Source organism: Lytechinus pictus, chromosome 12, assembly GCF_037042905.1.
Source record: "Lytechinus pictus isolate F3 Inbred chromosome 12, Lp3.0, whole genome shotgun sequence".
NCBI lineage: Eukaryota > Metazoa > Echinodermata > Echinoidea > Temnopleuroida > Toxopneustidae > Lytechinus > Lytechinus pictus.
This window is the reverse complement of record NC_087256.1, coordinates 31,886,233-31,909,208: the sequence shown is the minus strand read 5'-3', so window position 1 is coordinate 31,909,208 and position 22,976 is coordinate 31,886,233. Positions and strand designations below refer to the sequence as shown.

Sequence of the window (22,976 nt, the reverse complement as noted above, 5' to 3'; positions counted from 1 at the left end):
AAGTTGAACAAAAACTTTAACATTTTGGAACAGACTAACAGGAAAAGTGATTACTAGGACTCTATAGAACTTCGTTCAGGCGAGACAAATAGGTATCTTCGTAGCAAAAAAAAAAGGAACAAAAACATACAAAAAGAAACAAATATGTCCAAAAAGGAATGGTTGGGTGTCTGTACTAATCACATGAGGAGTGGTAACACTTATTAATCTTGACACCAGCCTTACTTCAACTTGTGTGTTATAGATGGTCCCTGTTTTTTTCATCACCATACATGTACATGTACTTCAAATCACACAATCACTCTAAATCAAGTTTTTTTTTAAATCTGAAGAAATATGCAGAGTTCTATTCAGTTGTTGTATATAATTCTGGAAGACATTGATAATACAATAGATAGATATAGAGTGCATTTCCTCATTCATTCTTTCATAATTATGCAAGAAAAAATTGTATATTTTTTTCTAGCCCTCCACATTACTTTTAACTTACTGTACTATACACTCAACTTGTCCACTTTTCTAGTAGAGGTAAGTCCTTATGATGATCTGCTTAAAATCAATATTATCATTGACCATAAAGCCATTGTTACAAAGTATAAACAAAATGAGATTTATATGCATGAATCATAATTTGATTATACTACCATTACCACACACGAGCAGACCTTAACAATGTTTTTTAATAGTTGTTGTAGTAGATAAAACTATCAGATTTGATGGGGTACATGAATTTTTTTAAAGCACAAAAATATATATATATATATATATAATAATAATAATAACATACTGTTGTATAATATTTATGTAATATATTATTTGAAATTTTTCACTTTCTCCTTCCCTTTAAACGTCCCTCCAATTTTGTTTGATACTATTTAGAGGATGAGAATTAGATATATTCAAAATAAATCTGCATGGACATAATGAGTCAATTCCAAACATTAACATTATTCTTATGCAAAGTTGTACCCCAAAAGATGTGAAAAGAGTCTTGCTGTCTATTACATCTTATTTCTCAGCAAATAAGGGGTTTAAAAATTTGCACTTTTTGTAATTCATTATAAGCATTTTATAGCATAAATAATCCTTGATATGTTACATGTACATTCAATATTTAAAAAAAATTCCTAAAATCATATACACCTGGCCATTTTTTTACATCCCACACTAACAAAGAAAAAAAAACACAAATCTAATTCACAAACACTGACAATCAATGTCTTATTTCAGCAGTACAGATTCTAAAAATCTCATTTTAAAAGCACAAGAATTAAAAAGTAAAGAATTTAAAGGAGATAAAAAAATAAAAGGAGATGAAAAGGAGTTCGTTTTTTGTGACCACATAACATGATTTTCAATATAAAAGATATATGGGATGAAAGGTTAAATTTCATGCTTTTTTATCCATAAAATTTTTCAATAATCACAAAGACCACATATTTCTTAATAAAACATTAAAAAAAACAGAAATTCTTGACCAAGCATCATAGAAATTAATCAAATAAATTCAAAGAGCATTCAGAGATAGATTCTTTATATTTCAAAGGCACCAAAAAAAGGAAGCACTACATAGACGTTGGTATCACAATACCAATGTTTAACAGAATATTATATAAAGTGATGATGATGATATCTCATCTCCCTGCAGCTAAGATTTCCTCTCCTGTATGTAAGATTAAACTAAAGAGGGCAGTATTTCCTTTTGAAGACTGCTCAGGTCAACACACTTGAAGATGGGCAATTCCATTAAGTATGTACCACCTTTATGTGGGATATTTACTTCTCTTTGTTTTCTAGTTTATTTAAAAAGATAGTATTGCTCTCAAATTAGCATGGCTCAATCAGTTCATAAAATGAAGTTAAAGTGGAGAAATAAAAATGGGGGTTGGACAAACAAAAAATCGTTTATTATTTTATGGAATTGTCAAGATAATAGCAGGGTTTCTTCCCATTTTTACAGAGATTGAGAGCTTGAGAAAATTTTTCTTCTTCACATACTTAACATTTATTCAGACTTCTTAAAATGACCTCTAGAGGAGCTCATAACGTGCACCATTGTAATTTCTATGAGCTTTGCTGCAAACTTCATGGAACTCTAGAATATTTTTGCAATAAAAAGTTGAACCTCGCATATCTATGGTATCAAAGACATCATCTTCTTCAGTGATTTACTTCTAAGCATTCTGCTCTCACTTTTATTTTTTTCTTCTTTTGTGTGTTGGTTCATGAAGACCTTCTGGTTATGTTCAGGATCAAGGCTTAGATTTCGCAGGTTGATTATTTCATCAACCACTGCTGGGGGGGGGATGTTTGACAAAAAATAATGACTCACAGTCGCACTTAAATGCCTAGTTGAGTGCGGTATAAAAGGCATAACCGCATCGGTCAGATCATGCTAAGAGGACGCGCACTACTGCGTATTGATCAATAAGATTGCGCATTGCATGTCATATATGCTTCAGCATTTAAGTGCGACTCTAAGTCATACTTAATCTTTGTGATGAAACACCACCCAGGTCTTTGCAAACTAGGAATTCAAAAGGTTTGTAATTATAAAGATTATTGTTGAATGTGAATGATGACTTACCAATACCAAACAGATCTGAGGAATATTTCATCAAACATTTTATCTGACAAAGCCCGTTTCATCCAAAAGTTACTGCAGTAACAGTGCTTCCCGGCATATCAAACGGACCTGTCCGACAGTTACCAAAGAAACTGTGCTTCTTAGCAAATCAAAATCGAACTTGTCAGAAGAAAAATATGTTGATGAAATACCCTCATCAGATGACCAAAAAAAAAATGCTACCCTTGTGATTCAAAGTTAAAATTGATCACATTTGTGACAAATGGACCGTGGGTGTTTCAGAGAATATCAATAGATCTTGTTGGTTCTTCAGAACTCAAACTCCCTTCACTCAAACAAACCTTTGATACACATCACTCAAGAGGCCGTATTCTGAAGTCAGGTTTAACTTAGACCACAGTCTAACTCTGTACTAAAATTATGGGGAGCCAAAATTAAAAAATTCTGGTTATTTCAAATATTTCTTATGTTTACTATTAAGTTTCCTTTTGCTTTCATAATGAAGAAAAATACTTCAGGTATCATTCACAGACAATTTTGAACAATATAAGTGTCAAATGGGTTAACAAAGCCCTTTGCTTCCTGTAAGATGGCACAGGGTGAGAATACAATAGTTAAACCACAACATTAAACCAGTGTTAATTTTAAACCCAAGTTCAGAATAAGGGCCTAAGTGTGTTGAAAATGAAATATCATTAAACTCTGGAATGTGTTGGAGGAATTACAGGCTTTCTTTAGTACTGATCATTCATAGACCTTTGTTGTATTTCACTGTTGCTTCCTTGCAAATTTCCTGGATTTCGGGCTCAAGTTTTGAAGTTGATATCTGTTAGACCATGGCAGAAAAAAAAAGAAAACAATACAATGTAAAACTAGCATAACAGATAAATGCATCTTATTGTGGATGTAAATAAAAACAAAATCACATTAGACTTCAGGGGATATTAAACAGAATTGATAGGGGGGCTGTTATCTCAATCCCATGGACAATTTCATGATTTTATACAAATTGGAAAAAAAGATGAATCTACCTGTGTCTCTCCTTCACTAATTCTGCGAAATCATAAAATCTAAGCTTGAAGATTACCAATACAGATAAGAACATGTAGGACAATGTATTATTTCTTAGAAAAAAAACTGGGCACCTTATTACTGGAATGCCATGATCATTTCGTCCATTTCTAGACAATTACACATTTTCTACCAAAATAGTTTGGAACATATTTTTCATTTATACATAGAAAAACTTAGGTGGTCATTTTTTAAAATTCTGTTTAAGCTCATTTTAGACTGTTACCACAACTGTTTTATGTTTGTTATTATTTTGCAGTTGGAAGACCCACAATGAAAGGACTTACATGACTGGTCTGAGGAAAGATACTGATGGCTAGCGGTAAGGCAAAGGCAAAAGAAGCAGTGGCGACGATGGCCTGGACAGGTAGATTCAGACGAGGATAACGCTTCAGAAATGTCGTCCTAGAAAACCCAGAGAGAGGGAGAGAGAGAGATGGATAATGAATTTGACCACCAGGACATGTAAGAATTCTTACAGCCATTTTGAAGGTCTTGTAAAGAATTCTGGGTCCCTTATGATTCTATTTTGACAAACATGGCTATCCCACATAGCCAAATGTCGGGGAATTGCAGACTTTTTTTAAGGTCTACTAACCATATAATCTTACATCAATAATAATTTGGTAATAAAGAGCCCAGAGCCAGAGACCAATATGTTGAAGATGATACTGAAATGCCGTATATTTCACAAACATACAATTTCTAAATCATTTCTTTTCCATGAAAATTTATCAACTTTCCTTTGACTTTGTATTAATGACAATTTTTGGAAGGAGTGTTTTCACAAAATTCATGACAAGTACACTATAGAAATATATATATATATAAAGAACCTTCAAAGGCTAATTCAAAATTAATTGTGTAGTAAATAGTATCAAAGGAAGGAAATATCAAAGGAAATCTTTTATGAAAATCCATAATTTATTGAAAATCCATAATTTATTTTTCGAAATAGACATGAAATGAAATACTCCGAAAATTTGCTTTGCCCAATTGATCGTGGGCCCGGCAGCCACTGTGCAGCGCCAGATCGACGAGGCTCTATCCCTTTAATAGTTGAACGCCAAACAGGGTAGCAGCAACTCCCATCTTTTAACGTCTTTTGGTCTGACGCGGCCGGGGTTTGAACCCCCGACCTCCCGGTTGTGAGACGGACGCTCTACCAACTGAGCCAACACGCCGGTTGCGTGTATGATATACTCTGTGATTGGTTAGCTAGAATGATGATTACGATAATGATGTTGGTGATGATGATGACAATGATGATGATGATGGTGATGATGATGGTGATGATGATGATGATGGCGGTGATGATGATGATGGCGGTGATGATAATGATGGTGATGATGGTGATGATGATGATGATGTTGGTGATGATGATGATGGTGGTGATGATGATGGTGATGATGATGATGGTGGTAGTGATGATGATGATGGTGATGCTGCTGCTGCTGATGATGATGGTGGTGATGATGATCGTGATGATGATGATGATGGTGGTGATGATGATGATCGTGATGATTGGTGATGATGATGATGGGGATGATGGTGATGATGATGATGATGGTGATGATGATGATGGTGGTGATGATGATCGTGATGATGATGATGATGGTGGTGATGATGATGATCGTGATGATTGGTGATGATGATGATGGGGATGATGGTGATGATGATGATGATGATGGTGATGATGATGATGATGATGATAGTGATGATGATGATGATGATGGTGATGATGATGGTGATGATGATGATGACATTATGTCTAAAATTACAATATATCAGACATGCATGATAGAATAAGCATTATATTTTAAACCACATATAAAAGAGATTTTATTGTTGTTTAAAGACCAAGACCGAAGCTAAAAGTGAAATTGACAAATAGGAAATGTATGAGCTACAAAGTACAACAACGTCAGTCATCTGCATATTCACTGCTTGACAGCTGAGTATTTTGATTAAGAACAAAATCAAATTAACAGTTCTTTGTGTACAAACCTATGGAATCGCAACCCTTCTAAAACAACATGACGCCATGGTCTTGAGGCAGTGAAAAGCAAAAAACCTATTTTTGAAGCCCGATAATAAGAGCTATTCTTAAGCAAAATACTTAGCTGGTAAGTGGTAAAAATGCATAAAGCTTGCATTGTTGTGTTTAGTAGTTTACAAGCTTTCAATTGGTACATGTACATGATATGTCAATTTCATTTTTTAGACTGGTCTGGGTCTTTAATAATGTCTCTTATAAATCAATTTTAAATCACTTTTAGCTAATTCTTATCTAAGTTGCAGTGCTACAAATAATCAAAGAAGTTATGCATCTGTATACATTTATGTATACAAAGAGTTATATAACAACAATTTGCCAAACTGAAAAAAAAAATATTTTAGCACTACAATTAAGGGTAAGTATTTAAAGGTCAAGTCCACCCCAGGAAAATACTGACTTGAATAAATAGAGAAAATCAAACTAGCATAGTGCTGAAAATTTCATCAAAATTGGATGTAAAATAAGAAAGTTATGACATTTTAAAGTTTCGCTTATTTTTCACAAAACAGTGATATGCACAACTAGGTGAGTCAGTCGATGATGTCCATCACTCACTATTTCTTTTGTTTTTGATTGTTTAAATTATACAATATTTAATTTTTTACAGATTTGACAATAAGGACCAACTTGACTGAACCATATAGTATTAAACAATGCTAATTCCACATGTTCAGGGAGGAATTAATCGTTGTATCACTTGACAATGAGGAGAAAATTAGAATATTTCATATTTCCTATAATAAAATACAAAAGAAATAGTGAGTGGATGATGTCATCAGTCTCCTCATTTGCATACAGACCAGGATGTGCATATAACTGTTTTTGTAAAATTAAGCGAAACTTTAAAATGTCATAACTTTCTTATTTTACATCCGATTTTGATGAAATTTTCAGTGTTATGCTTGTTGGATTTTTCTCTTTTAATTCAAATCAACTTTTTGTGGGGTGGACTTGTCCTTTAAGTATCAATCAGTATCAGTTCTAAGATTGAAAAAAAAGAATTGTGTAATACACCTGAAGCTTTTCTGCAATTTTATTCTTTGAGTGAAAAGTAAACAAACTCAAAATGTCTCTGACTCTTCTTATGTATCACACATAATAAGGAAATGTGAATTGAAATAAACTGTTGTTTCATTGAAAAAAAAATCACAATAACTGGACACCCTAATTTATGTATCTTGTATATGCTCTCCAAAAACAATTTGTCCATTTCAATCCATAGCAATGGCACTTCAGAACAAAAAATATGTAAAATTATAAAAAAAGAAAATGTTTGTATACATTCTCAAGGAATATTCCTTATTAAAGATCTCATACAATTCTTGTAAACTAATTACTTTTGTCACAATAAACCTAACTTTTCTTAAAACAAATGCCCCCTTTAATCTTTAAAAACATCTTAACCCTTTAAACCCAAAGCCTCACAGTGAACTTGCAAATACTTTCAAAAATGACATCATCTATCAAGTACATGGAGGGATACTCAGTCAATAATTTCAGTCAAGATTGGTACTGATTTCGGAAGGTTTTAGCATGGGGGGTGGAGATGCCTTTGGGGCCCGAATCATGGGAGTTTGTGAATGTGGTCGATATGTGCAAATAACTATAAAGGGTATGGGTCATGACCACCTTAATAACTTCGGGTTCAAAGGGTTAAAAAGCATTTTGTTACTAACTTGTTTTCAATAAGTGTCATGACGATGGGAGGTATTAACAGAATAGGAGCAGGAAGGAAAGCTCTGGTCAATGCTGTCTCCAAAAGGGCCTGAAAGAACGAAACATGAAAGTATTCTACATAGGGTTAGATGTACACTGAAGATCGTTGAGAAAGTTGTATTGGCCTCATCATATTATTTCAAAATGTTGGGACTATAAGATTACATCCTATGTGTTAAGTAGGTAATGATGCTCTGAAATGTGACACGTTTCTTCATACCATAGCCTCTGATGAAGTAAGTGTTAAAGAGTTAAGTCGGTGAAACATATAGTAACAAAATTTCAATTTATACATGATATACAAAAAGAAATATTAATCTAATTTTTCTTAATGAATATTTATGACATACATGTAGATAATATACCAAATAGTTCATTGAAATCTATTGTATCCCATCTTACTCACTTTAAAACATGAATTCATTTTTATAAAAATTTGTAACTGCATGATTGAAATGATTATTTTATGATGAATAAAGTGGCTAATAACACTAATCTAAGTTGGCCTATTATTAATTAAACCACTGCTCTAAGAATATCACTATACAGGTTATGGACATTGTGAAAACAAAATTTGACAACACACATTCTACTCATATCAATTTTCCTTAAGGCCTTACGACTGTTTGCGATCCGATTTTGGAACAAATCGCATTTTGCTCATTTTCTGAAAATGTGAATGGAACACATCATTTTATTTGAGGTTAAAATTAATTGAAAGAATACTAATATAACCATTTTGAAAGATTGCAAGCCTTTATTTTGGAGTAAAGGCCAAATTAGTTTCAAATCGTAGCCAATCGTACGACTGCTATGATGTCATTACGACTAGATATTAAATTCGCTCTAATTCGAAGAAGGATGATAGCATAGTCACAGATTTGAACATAGGTATTCGTACGATGATTTAGAACAGTAAGATATTCCAAGTCTCAATATTAGCATCAAATTCTACTACATTTTATTCTGAAATCGGATCGCAGACCAATCATAAGGTGTGCGCGGTCACCTTTACACATCTACTGTCCTTTCTGCTCAAAGTAAATGACACGAACTGACCTTTTTAGCAGCCACCTTGGATGTGCCAACAACCCGATTGTTATGATCCATTACCTCAATCCCTGTCTGAAGTTCACTGAATCTCATCAGAGTTACATTGCATACACTAGCTGTGGCTGTATAGAGAAAACAGTGGAAGTACGACACAGACTGTGATTACATCATCATCACTTTAATAAGCATAACATGCCATAACATAAGCGTAAAGATTCCATAGGCTTGTACACCAAAAAGTGGGTGATATTTTTGCTTGACAGCTTGACAGGTGAATGGGTACCCAGCAGGAGTAATTCCTTGCATGCACTGAGCGCCGGTGATGGTAGCTCGAGCTGAAGCCGGGGTAATAATAGCAGTGCTTTGTATCCTCTGGCAAAAAGCGCTTTATAAATCAAGCTATTATTATTATTATTATTACACATTTTCTTTACTTCGATCACATATAGATAATGTATATATCTTTTCCTGCATGGTGAAATTGATGAAATATCCTGCTCTGGACAGGTTATTGTGATCTATTATTTCCTGCTTATTTGGTGCAGCTGTCCAATTCTATTTGCATTCAGTTTACGTATAACAACTTTTTCTGACATAGCAATTTAGGCCCAATAAGAGCCAAATAAAGAAATCACAAAAAATAAAGTAGAGTTGTAGGTTTCCATCTATTTCAGAACTGGATAATTGTCAATGCCATTTTCTTCTGCAAATTGAAAATAAATTGATTCATAATCTGAAAAGCTAAAAATCACCCAGTTTTTTGGCGTATAAATCTACGAAATCATGCTATAACACAACATGATGACACATTCTTGATGCCTGTGAAAATCACTTTTGTCGAAACCAGTTAATTTGAGGTTTTTTCTTTATCCCTTTGAGAACTGGATAATAAAAGTCATTGCTATTTTCCTCTGCAAATTTGAAAACAAATCTTTCCTACGTACAACCCTTCTGACACAATATAACGTCATATAATTCAGGTTATTAAGAAGCTCAATAAAGCCTACTGTTGTTGTTTTAATAAGCAAAATACCCAGATGTCAAGCGGTAAATATGCATAAAACTTACATAGTTGTACTATGTAGATTATATATATTTCCCATTTGTTAATTTTGCTTTTAGTTCCCATCTGGGTCTTTAAAGGTTAGTCACTGCTATTTCATAATTAATATCATCAGAGCCATTCTTGGTCACGTGTGTGACCGAAATTATGACAAATCTTGACTTTAATTAGCAACAGTAAATATCTAAAAGTTTAAGAGATTTATAAATAATTATGATGATTTTGAAAGTTCAATATCATTTTCAAATTCACAGGAATTTCAAAATAAGATTAAGCCTTCACAATCATGCTTCTGTGTGAAGTCACACATGTGACCCACTTCTTTTGACCTCTGACCTTGAACCTGGATACTGAAGACAGCAATAAATATTTCCAAATGATAGTTGACTAAACATGTTAATGTTATATAACCTTTCAATTACTAAATCTAAACTTTTGAGATTTATAACTAATGTAAGTCAAGATTTGTCATAATTTTGGTCAAACACGTGACCAAGAATGGCCCATCAACTGAGTAATGGGAGATATCGAAATCAGAATTATTCTTTAGAAGAAAAAGGTTATTATTAAGACAAAGTGTATGACATACCAACAGCTGGGAAAGGCACAAATCTTTGGATGATCATCTGTTTTGCTGGACTGACATTGGTACTTCTCTTAAGAAACAGATTTAAACCAACCTGTGATGAGAGAGGGATATCAAATTAAGTTATTCAACAATCTTCAGATCAACTAATTCAGCATAAACCATTAACCCTATATAGCCTGTAAAGGGCAGGGGGGGACTTACATGTATGTACCCCCCTAACAAGCTTGCGCTGCTACGTTTCAAGAGTTTTTTTCTTATAAGACTCGCACAACTTTTCAGACCATATTTACAACACATATATATGTGATCCAAAGTTACCCAAAATTTTGTATGTATGTCAGACCCAATATTGATTTTTAAAAGGTGATTTTAGGTACAAATGGTATTCCAATTCTAAACTGAGCAAAAATTAATATATGTATCCTTTTTATTCATTTTACTCAATCAAAAACATTTGAAGTTACTTATGATTGAAATAGTGTCACCAATGATTATCATTGAAAACAATCATTGTTCAAGAGATTGCATGATCTGTGACGTCAATGATGGAATAGTGCATTCTTCTATCATTGACGTCACAGAATAGCAAATTTTCTTCATGGGTATTTTGCTTCAACATCAGAGCTAGAATATGTTTGGTCACCTGATCCTATCTGAACCAATCTTTATTTAGGATTTAATTTACGTAGGATATAGTATAGTCAAGGCAAGGCATGCTAATATTATTTTATGTGCAAATCTTATTGACTAAAACACAGTACAGCACATCCCCATCTGGTGATGCATTGCATATAAAAAAAAAACTTGTGATTTAAATGAGATATTCAGTCACACATAACCCCCTCCTCTATATTTGGCCTACTGTATATTGCATTCTGTCATTCCTATAAACTTTGTACAGAGAACATAAGTTCCTGGTAGACAAAGGGTTAACTTACTGCTATTGAACAGGCACTTGACACAGCTCCTACATATCCCATGATAAAACTAGCCATAGGAGTCTCCTAGAAAATACAGAGAAAAACAAATAAGGAAACTCCCCTTTTCCAAAGATTCTGTTGAATTGTTCATTGTTGGAATTGCAGGGTAATAATATCCAAAGACCAAAGTACTTTGGAAGTGCATAGAGATGTCAGATTATAACATTTTATATACACAATACAAGAATACACTATCCATGACATGAATGCTTTATATTAAGAGCAGCATTTATATAGTGGCATTTATCTGTAAGACCCATTACGCGAATCCTGTGTTTAAAAAATACCCCACCAGCTTATAACACAGGAACTCCATTGCCTTGCGTGTTGTGTCAATGGGAGCTCAGGTGGGGTATTTGAAACCCCAATTTCAGATTTTGGAAGAGCTTCATTTCTCTCGTTTAAACTGGGGTGGGGTTCATCTGACTGCTGATGATGTCTTGCGTGTTAGTCAATGGGAGCTCAAGTGGGGTATTGACACCCCACTTTCAGTTTTGGGGAAAGTTTCATTTCTCTCGTTTAAACTGGGGTGGGGTCGATTTAGGGTGCGTTTATCCGCCACTTTTTTACCCTAGAATCATGATTTGAATCATGATTCAAATCATGATTCTGCAGAATCACGATTGCGTTTAGTCGAAATTGAATATAATCATGATTAGAATCACAAACATGAAACACGAAAAAAGGGGCGTTTGGAAAGACGTTTCTGCAGAATCACGTACGAAAATGTTCGAATAAACGATATCGTGATTACAATCATGATTATATGACCTCACTGTTGTGTCGGGCGCTACTTTCGGTTTGACTCTTGCCAAGCTCAAGGCGCTCTATATGCTCATTGTATGTACATGACTATGTACTATGAATTCATTTCTTGTCATGTTCAAGTTCTGTGTTGGTCATCGCATCGTCCACTACTTTTCATTTTTTGGTCATGTCTTCAACTTCAAGTTCTAGTAAATTAATTAACTGGACAGACAATGATCTCAGTTGTTGTTGAGTATACAGTATCAATATCAAATTGGATCTACGCTGAAATTCACCATTTTGGATAAACTAACAAGATGAATAGAAGCATATGGACCCTTTATGACAGAAGTAAACAAAATGAGGTATAGACTGAATTCTGATGGAAGCAAAAGAATTTTCGAGAGCCGAAACACGTGCGAAAAACTTCCTCTGTCAAACTGCGCACTAGTGATTCGCACTGGATTGGCCCGAATCTGAGGAGAAACAGCATTGGAATGAAGGTCGTCTAAACGCTGATTCTGTGATATTGTGATTCATGTTTGTGTTTTGAATCATGATTCAAATCATGATTCAAATCATGATTCTGGCTTGAGGTCGCATAAACGCAGCCTTAGTGACTGCAGCTGCTGATAAGAGCTGATAAAACACTGTGCATGCCACCACATCAGGCTGATGAACGGCATGGAGTGGGGTTGCAGCTGTCCTTGTTATGTAATAGTATAAACAAACTCTTCAGAGCTTCCTGGCTGACAGTAATCTTGAAAGAATATATTTGTATTCTATTTGTTTTAGGACATTAGCATGTCTAAAAACGATTCAAAATTTAGATGGAGATCGAACTGAAATTTTGAACGATGCAAAATGACCCACAATTGCCGAAATAACAATAAGTTTTTTAAAAAATCACCCCCAGTTAACTCCCTCTCTCTCTATCTCTCTGCCAGGCCTTATGAAGGTCACTTCTCCTTGGGGGAAGGTGGATTATCTGGGAGAGTGCGTGGTTGTTTACTTAAAAGTCAAGTCCACCTCAGAAAAATGTTGATTTGAATCAATAGAGAAAAATCAGACAAGCACAATGCTGAAAATTTTTTTAAAATCGGATGTAAAATAGGAAAGTTATGACACTTCAAAGTTTCGCATATTTTTTACAAAATAGTTATATGAACGAGCCAGTTACATCCAAATGAGAGAGTCGATGATGTCACTCACTCACTATTTCTTTTGTTTTTTATTGTTTGAATTATACAATATTTCAATTTTTACGAATTTGATGATTAGGATCTCCTTAACTGAAGCACAAAATGTTAAAATAATGGAATTCCACGTGTTCAGGGAGGAATGAAACTTCATTTCACATGACAATGACGAGAAAATCAAAATATTTCATATTTCATATAATAAAATACAAAAGAAATAGTGAGTGAGTGATGTCATCAATTCCCTCATTTGCATACCGACCGAGATGTGCATATAACTGTTTTGTGAAATGAAGCGAAACTTTAAAATGTCATAACTTTCTTATTTTACATCCGATTTTGATGAAATTTTCAGTGTTATGCTTGTTGAATTTTTCTCTTTTTATTCAAATCAAGTTTTTGTTGGAGTGGACTTGTCCTTTAAAGGGGTGGTCCAGGCCAGGTTTAATTTATATCCACTAGATAGACAAAAACCTTCTCTTTCCTATACTATATTTTTTTTAAGAAATAAGAGGCACAGTTATTTTTTATTGAATTTTCAATTTTGCCAAAATCATATTCTGGCACGAGTCTATACGATCCCAGAATGCAATGCGCAGCTTTTTCTGTGACGTAGCATCTCCACTTTGGCTTCGCTGGCTGCTGCTATGCTACGAGCGCGAGCGAGCTAGCTAGCTAGCTAGCAGCTATCGCTCGCACGTATGCGTAGGTATAGATCATCAGCGCCGGCCGCATACGTACGGTATTAGCTACATGTAGTTTTCGACTTGCATTGATTGCAGCCACCGTCGACCCTGTAATTCACAATTTGTTTGTTTCTCGCCGTTTATTTCATAATTTGAACAATTAATATGTCGGGTCCTGCGGGATATGCATTCCAACCAAGGTGGAATGCGGAAGAGTTGGAGAACCGTCGAAGAATAGAAGAAGAAGAGGTGGAGGAAGATCCGATCGTACCGCAGCCAGCGAGTGGGGAGAAATGACTGGTGTCGGTGCGGGAACTGCCCGGTGATGCCGACGGCCAGAGAGAGCATTTGGTCCTCGCAAACGACTCTACTCGCGTTATATTTGTATGTTTTTATGTCAAACTTGTCAGTCCCAATATTGTGAAGCCACTGGGCACATCTCTCTCGATCTCGGATCGGATTTGGTATAGAAAACGCACTTTTATGGTTATTTTCTCCCGGCCGAACCGAGCAGCCGTATGCCTGACACATAGGCATATTGCAGCTGTGAGACGTCGCGCGCTGGATTGTTGCGAAACCAAAGTGGAGATGGTACGTCACAGTCACGTGACCGATCTCGCTACATGTGCGCGAAATTTAATTCTTTTTGCCCCAAATAACCGTTACAAGAAATGCTCTTAAAAATCTCCAAAGTCGAGTAAGGAGATAATACTTTTTGAAATGGCTCCTGTAATTATTTACTACGGGCTAAATATTTTTTGGAGCTGGCCTGGACCACCCCTTTAAGGATAACCATTCCTTGTTGATATTGGGATGGGGGGGGGGCGAGTGAAAGTAGCTTGGAATTTGAAATTGGGGTGTCAGAGGAGATCCATTTTTAAACACAAAGTTTCGTAATGCTTTATTTCAAAGAAAATCAATAAGCAAATAATTGAAATTATGTCAACAAGGTGAAAGTTATTTAAAAAAAACGCTTTGATATTTAAAAATCCAAATAAACAATTTTAAATTTTGCAATGTTATCTTTGGTAGGAATTTGTAAATCTTTATGAGGATTTTATAGGACTGATATATGACCATTCAAATCAGATTTTTAATGAAATTGTGATCTCATGTGGAAAAAGAAGAAAAATATTCATAGATATGGTGCAAAAGTGATAATTATTCAAGAAATTGCAGGAAAATTTACCCACTGTTGGCTATATATTTGGAGGAAAGAGAAATTAGTTTATAAATTTGTTGAATGTAAGATAAAAAGAGGAGTCCTATATTTCAATTCATTAAGTTATAGCCTACCCATTTAGCTTTCCACTCAGATAAAATTGCAAAATTGAACAATAGCGTTTATACGACAAGATTCTGCGACTCAATGACCCTTGGCCGGATAAAAGTCAGTCCTAATCTGATTCAATACTACACAATTCTAAATGTAACAAGAACTCTCAAATAAAATATCATTTTATGAAACTGCAGGCTATTCATCAGTTACGATTTGGGAAAATTTTTGACTTACTTTAGTAGCATTTCTATTTGCATAGTTGACTCCAGCGTTGTGACTTTGGTTAAACCACTGTAAAAGGGAAACAACATAGAGAGAGGGGGGGGGGAGATAGGAAGGGGTAGGGAGTGAGAGATGGAGTCAGGATATTTTCTTTATCTTTATATATTCAATATATTCAACAAACTAAAATAAACAATGGAAAATGGACAATGATCTGCGCATGTACAATGTAGGTCAGGTAACTATAGGAAATTGAGAGATTATTATTTTACAATCATGGTCATCATGCAAGTCTTCAAATTAAATCTAATCTAATCTCTTTATTTTATTTGTTTGTATTTGTTTGCATTAATTTGTTGTTGTATATCCAAAGGAACTGTTGCTGGGCCAGCATTATGAGCGTCTCTGGACGGTGTGTGCACTCAACAAGATACCGCAATTATTATTATTAATCTTTATGCCTTAAATGCCCCAAAAAATTCATAACTTCAAAAGGTTGTTCCTATTGAGTTTCAAATAATCATCTAAAAACTTTTTAGTACAACATACATGTATATAGTATCAAATTCATTTGTCATTTCTTTCAAAATTATTAGAAACCGAATAAAAAAACAATTACCATAATCCTAGGCCTGTATGTTTCTAGACGTAACGTTTCCAGGATTCTTCTAACAGAAACATCAATCACATGGTCATCAACGGGAAAATAACATTTTTACCTTATAATTTTGACAAAATGTAAGGTATTTGACAGGTTATAACATACTTGCCAGAATACAGTAGATGCAAGGGTTTGGTTTGGTAGTAAGAGGCCTACAACAATGGGTGATCCAAATGGAACAAATCCTGAAGTAAATTTAAATGAGGAAAAAATAATGAATATCAAAAGAGATCTACGTGATTTAAAATTAAGGATTTAGGCCTATATATTTCAAAATTTACATATTAAGCAACATTATTTTATTCAATATACATTGGAGCCTGAATTCTGTCTGTCTGTCTACCTCCTCTATGTCAAAAAATCACAAAACTCCAAGCAATTTATTTAGACCTCATTATGCAAAACATAATTTCCTCTAATACTCAAATTAGTCCAAAAGATTGTTTACGTTTGATCCCTAACAGGCAGGCTCGTTTGTATACCCTTTCACACAAAAAAATCACAAATATATCTCGGTTCGTAAGTCATGATCTGATATTATTAATTCAATTGTCATTGAAAACTATGGAATGCTTCAAAACGATATACATGTATATTGCATATTTTGGAAATTTTGTGATATGATTGTTGTATGGTAAAGCAGAAAAAAAAATCCATTGGATACATTATGAGACTAGTATGAAAATGCTGCATTCTGACAGGGATCTAGGGACCCTACAGAGTAATACAGGTCTTGACCTGGGAAACATTTCATCAAACAAATAGTGACTATTGTTATAAGAACTGCAAATCTGTGCACCTGATTGGCTGAAAGGAAGTCTATCAATGAAAACCACTGACAAAGCCTTCATGAAACACTCTCGTGGAATTGTTCAAAGTGGATGTGGTCTAACAGCTGTAACACTTGAACAAAGTCCACTTGTCCCATATCCTAATATCAAGGGGCAAAGTCCTCAACAGGGTCCCTCTTTGACAGAGACACATGTCCATACAAGAATGCAAACTGATCAGGAAATATTGCGTCAACAGCAAAAAAAACGTAAAATACATAATCTTCCATGCTGTGTACATTCCTTTAATCCCTACATTTCAGAAAGTCAGAAAAAATAATTTTATAAAGAGAATTAATTCTTACCTGACATTCTGAAAGGCATAAAAACCTTTTCTCCTGTATCAGGGTGAATTATTGCCTGAAATATTAATAAAGTATCAATATTATACATAACATGTACAACTTTTAGTGATTATGTGTACAATTGCAAATGAGTTTGTTTATTCATAAATTGTGTTTGATGGAAGTTTGTATATCATTATACATCTATAGTCATTTTTCTCTCCCCTCCAGCTAAGTTTTTCCCTCTTTCATATTCTGAACAAGCCTTAAAATTTTGTGAGTTATCATTTTGTAACACATGTTCTTTAATGAAGACCAGATTTTGGTTGATGACTAAAGTTAATATTTTTGCTGTGGTACAAACAATTCATTTCAAACACAAACTTATAAATACATGTAAGTAAACAGCAAGTGTACTAAAAGGCTTGGAATTTTGAATGTTATAAAGCAGCCTATGGGACAAGGTTCTCCCCCATGTTGTCTACAATAATAAATCATAAAAAGAAAGAAAGGAAGATCTATTAAAATCTAAAAGCCTTTCAGAAAATAAGACTTTTACCTGTTTAATTTTCTGTGCCTCCCAGAGCTGTTTATTGGTAACCCCATCAGGCAGACTTCCTTTCTTATATGCGGCAAGGAGCTCAATGGAATCATTCAGCTTTTTCTACAAAAAGATTTCAATTCATTTTATTATTCTCAGCAACAATGATACTGTACAAACATGATACATATCAATACAAACACATTAAATATATGCATGTATACTGAAAGGGCATCAGCCATACAAAGGAAATATACCTTTTTTACGGCCAATCCAAATGAATTCATCACGTTAATATCCATTTATGAAACAAAAAATTGAAATAGAATTATGAAAATATATAATATATATAATACATATGTATAGGATGACAAAAGCAATTTTTTCATTTTATACTTAAAGCTAGTTGTTGATAGAGATTTTTGTTTATGTGATCTGGAATTTAGTTCCATATTTTGGGGCCAGTATAATGAATGTTGTGTTGGAAGATTATTTTTTGGTTTGGGAATGAATATTTGATTATTTGAGTGGGTATCAAAATGGTGTATGTTGGAAACATGCGTAAATGAATCACAAAATTTTTGTGGAATTTTAGAATTTAAACACCTGTAGAGAAAATTACATTGTTGAAGTTTGTTGATGTCATCTAATTTCAATAATTTCAGGGAATGAAAGCTAATTTTAGTATTTGCTAGTGGTATCTTGTCGTCTGGAGAAATAGAGAGATGAGTTTGGTATGTGTTAGCCCAGAACAGATTACAGTAATAACAATATGGCAAGATTAAAGAACAATATAATGTATGCAATACAGTTTTAGGCAAGTAAAAACTTTGGCGATATATTATTCCAATATTTGTTACAACTTTGTTCTCAATTTCATTTATGTGATGTATCCATGTAAACTTACTATCAATGATAACGCCAAGAAACCTAGTATTTTCAACTCTGGGAATAATTTGGTTGTTAAGCTTCACCACTACATGATTATAAGCCTTGTGGAGTTACGGAATATAATGTAATTGTATTTTTCATAGTTAACAGTAAGCTTGTTTGCACAAAACCATTTATACAAACATTAGTTCAGTATTTACAGTTTCACACAAGTGATAAAGATTTTTATTAGAATAAACAATATTTGTAACGTCTGCCTACATGATAAAGGAAAGGAGATTTGACGAACGATAAATGTCATTAATAAAAAATCAAATAAACAAAAGTGGGCCAATATATATCAGTGGAAAATACATGTATCTTTGACACAGCAATGTTTAGTTCACAATAGGGTAGAAGCATCTTGAAAAAAAATAATGAAAATGTGTGTACAAAATATACTGAGAGTTATACTGTATGTCTGTCATTTTGATTAACCAACATTGCCATTTTACATGTAGATCCCATAAAAAATTTAACTGAGTCTTTTTAACTATAATTTTCTTTTAAATCATTGCCTTGTAATTAACCTTTTCCATGAAAATTGTTCTTTCTTGTCTCTCTTTTCATAATATCTTGCCACTTCTTCCTTGTTGTTTATTACTCCTACAATTTTTTTGTTGTAAAGTACTGTATTTGGATATGATTGGAAGAAAATAAACTGTTATTTTGAATAGAATTGAATTACTTTTCTATAGCCCACCATTACTTTACATCAAATTCACCTTGGAAACAAATAGAGTCCTTGGGTCAATAATATCCAAGAAGTGACGATATCGTCCAAGAAATGTGCTCTGTCAAAGAAAATAACAAAAACATACATTGGTATTATAAATCCAGTATTTTACAAGGCAAGGTGGATTTCTGATACACAATAAAGGGTTTTGATACTACTTGTATGACAATGCCCTTGTCAAATGTATGGTAAGGTGCCCCAAATCTGCACACGCGTATCTGCGCGATTCTAATACATGTAAAAGAAGATATGCAACGACAACAGACTTTACATCTCAAATACAGGGGATGGAGGGGCTTCAGCCCCCCCCCCCCCCACTTTTTTCCAAAACCGTATACAAAATCGTAAAAATTACCATATCATTGTGATTTTTTGCATGGTAAACCCCCCCCCCCCCCCCCCCCCCACTTTGAAAACCATTTGCGGCCCCTGAAATACATAGACAGATATTCATTAAAAAATCTGACTCAAAATGGTGAAAAAATATAATGAATTTCGGGAAATTGATGCGACGGCCTCAAAATGCAGCCTTTTCTCTCTCTAAATTCATATAAAAAAGTTGCTTCCGCGCTTTGCAAGGGAAATAATATTGTTTTTCTCCTTTGTTTCCCTTATCCTTTCTATACTATCTCATTTTCCCACCTCGATTTATGTGTTTCGTGGCAGCAAGTTAAAAAAATACATATTCGGGAACGAAATTAGTAAAAAGATTAGGCCAAAGTATATGAAGACATATTTTTTTAAATAATTGATTACACAACGTTCCCGATACTTAGCTCATGCAGGGTGGGGAAACTCTGCCGTCACTTCCCTCATAGGCTACATATTCCGCTTCTCAACTGGTCAATCATGATTTATTTAGGGGCCCCGGCCCGCCGATTCCTCAATTAAAAAGACGTAGTCATGAAATTCGTGCCAAGGTTATGCACAAGAAGATATATTTTCCCCCGTTATAACTGTTTTATCCTCTGTTTTGCGATTGGAACGTTTAATGTGACTAAATTGTTTGAAATCAAATTTGATCTTACCAAGGGAGGCATTTAATTATGACTCAAAGAATGCCATTTTCTTTTCACTATGATAAAAACTGTTCAGCTTCCGTGCGGATTACTTTTTAGCGTTCATATTAGGTCTACTTTCGAAAACAATTAAGGTTCAAAATCACAATAAAGTCAATTGGATTGGAACTGATGAAATTACTGGAGACGATTTAAATGTGAATCAAAGTGTTGACTTTTATGCAGATTTATATTCTTATCTATCTCTTCTTATACTAGGACCGTAGATTGAGAATGGCCAGCCCCTCCTCACCGAGTGGTATCCCTGTCCTAGGCTCAAGGGAGAGTTCATCTCCCAAACCTAGACCAGACTTGAATAGCAGGTCCAAGAAAGTCGATGCTCCAGTTATCAAGGCTGTAAGTTTTGATATAGATGTTACACATTCACTGAATTATTCTTACTTTTTATACTATGATCTTTTTGCAACATCCCTAGTCTATTGCCATGACAGCTAAAAATCATAGAACTAAGACTGTTTCTGAAAAAATACATGTATTTGTCAGTGTAGCATATTACCACTTAAACTTGTCAAATTTGTATGTACAGTGCGTCCCACAAAAAACGAAACCGAGATTTATCGATGATTTATCATAACTTAATCGCAAATACAATAGACAAATGACCTACCATTTTAAAGCTTAGAATCTCCTCTTTCATCTGAAATTACTTAGATTATTTCTCATTGACGCATGAGTGAGCAAAAACAATTTGAAAAGGGGATACCAAAAAGTCACTTGGCGGGCCGTATCTGGGTTTTAAAAAGAAAACCACATTTTCAAAAAGTTCGATATCTGCTCTTTAATTTGATACCTCAATTACAGAAAATGGTCAAGAAATAACAAAGTTCTGGTTATTTGAAATAAGGCTTGAATTTCAATAATTTCATGAAATGAAGAGGTTTTACAGGCTAGCGTTCAAACTCACTCCACACTCCGTTTTGTTGGCGATCAGCCATGCATTAAGTCTTTTGTTACCGTGCGATAGCTTCAGTGGGAAACCGGTGAAAACACGTTTATTTAATGAAATTATGGAAATACAAGCATTGTTTCGAGGGATCATGACTTTTTTACTTCTTATCCATTTTCTGTGATTTAGGTATCAAAGAAAAGAGAAGATATTGAACTTTTAAGACATGTGATTTTCTTTTTGAAATTCAGATACCCCCCGCCAAATGAGTTTTTGGTATCCTTTCTTCGAATTGTTTTTGCTCAATCATGCGTGAATGAGGTATAATCTAAGTAATACCAGATGAAAGAGGAGATTCTAAGCTTTACATTGGTAGGTCATTTGTCTATTTTATTTATGATTAAGTTATGATAAATCATCGCTAAATCTCGGTTTCGTTTTTTCTGGGACGCACTGTACATTGCAGATTTTAAGATAGAGATACACGTAAATGGTCGAATAGTCAGCAATATATATTTTCCATATGAATTCTGAAATTGTTATAAGTCATTATTTTAAGCAGATTGTATTGACCTGTCTTCTGGTCCAGTGTCTTTGCAAAAGACTATTAAGAAATGGAATTCATATGAATGGATAGTAAATCTTTTTAAGGGCATTTCTTTCTTAAAATGAGGACTATGAATCATTTTAGATTATAATTAATGAACTTTTGGTATCTACAATTTATATTGGTTAACCAATTCATTGGATCTTAATACAGAAAAGTCCTGTATCAAGAATCTCCACTGTCATCAAATCAAAATGGAAGAAGGAATCACCAAGTCATCAAATCTTTACGTGCGACACCATACAATGCAATGAGACTGTGAGAAACATAAAAAGATGAATATTTAATCCTGATTTTTTTAATGAAAAGTACTAGTTTACAAAATAAAGCAATAGAGATTGAAAAGAAGTAGATGCAATTCTGAGCCAATAAAGTGGAGACTGAAGAGACACGTGACATAAAACTGCGAGGTTGGTAGACAGGTAGGACATGTTTTACGTTGTGAAAATTGTCCGTGGATCTGAGTCACTGGGGACTTGGGATAACGAAAATGCCAATTTTTTCCCACCTTTGCCACTTGGAGTATCAGACTCAAACTCCCTACGCCATGCCCATGGGCCATGGCATGACAGTCCACCACAACACAAGCAGCCCCGCCCCGCCCCGCGCCCACCGCCTGACCTGCATGCGCGTATGCGGCAACCACTCGGCGGCAAACATGCATACGGTACGGTACCCAATACATTACAGGCACGGTATGGTATCACTCGCAATATTTTTGCGGTTAACGCAACATTTCCCATCATTCTCTCAACGCATAAAGCTACCTGATCGAATCTTGGCTTGCTCAAATGGAATGCAGGATAGCCATCTTGGTCCATTTTTGCCTCGACTTGGTCCATGCTCTTGACAGATACAGAATCTGGAGCAGAATCATATGAATCATGCAGCCCAGTCGTACAGCTGCGATATGACCCTGCTAGTAGTCGGGGGCCGATTGCACGATAGGGTCTTTCCAAGGACCGTCTTTCGTGTCGCCCATCTCTTATGATGCGCTATAAGCGGGGTGTTTCTGAAATTTATGATAAACAAATAAAATTCGTAAGCTTGCTTTTAAATCAAATTTTATACAATTTCATAAGATATCACATCATTCTATAATCACATCATTTTATAAACAAATATTTTGTTTATTTTAACGGACAAATAAAATATATTTGCAGATAATTTA

At 34.4% G+C, this 22,976-nt stretch overlaps 1 protein-coding gene across 1 annotated transcript; it reads right to left on the bottom strand.

The window, feature by feature from the left end:
* Nucleotides 1–764: 764 nt before the first annotated feature.
* Nucleotides 765–22,727, bottom strand: LOC129272751 (sideroflexin-5-like). Its single transcript, XM_064107482.1, has 12 exons — nt 22,573–22,727; nt 19,223–19,291; nt 17,586–17,690; nt 17,048–17,102; nt 16,018–16,097; nt 15,264–15,320; nt 11,077–11,142; nt 10,139–10,229; nt 8,493–8,608; nt 7,394–7,482; nt 3,946–4,063; nt 765–3,413 (listed from the first exon to the last, which is right to left on the bottom strand). The coding sequence occupies exons 1-12, from the start codon at nt 22,645–22,647 to the stop codon at nt 3,336–3,338; spliced, it is 999 nt and encodes a 332-aa protein (XP_063963552.1). The 5' UTR covers nt 22,648–22,727; the 3' UTR covers nt 765–3,335.
* Nucleotides 22,728–22,976: the final 249 nt, after the last annotated feature.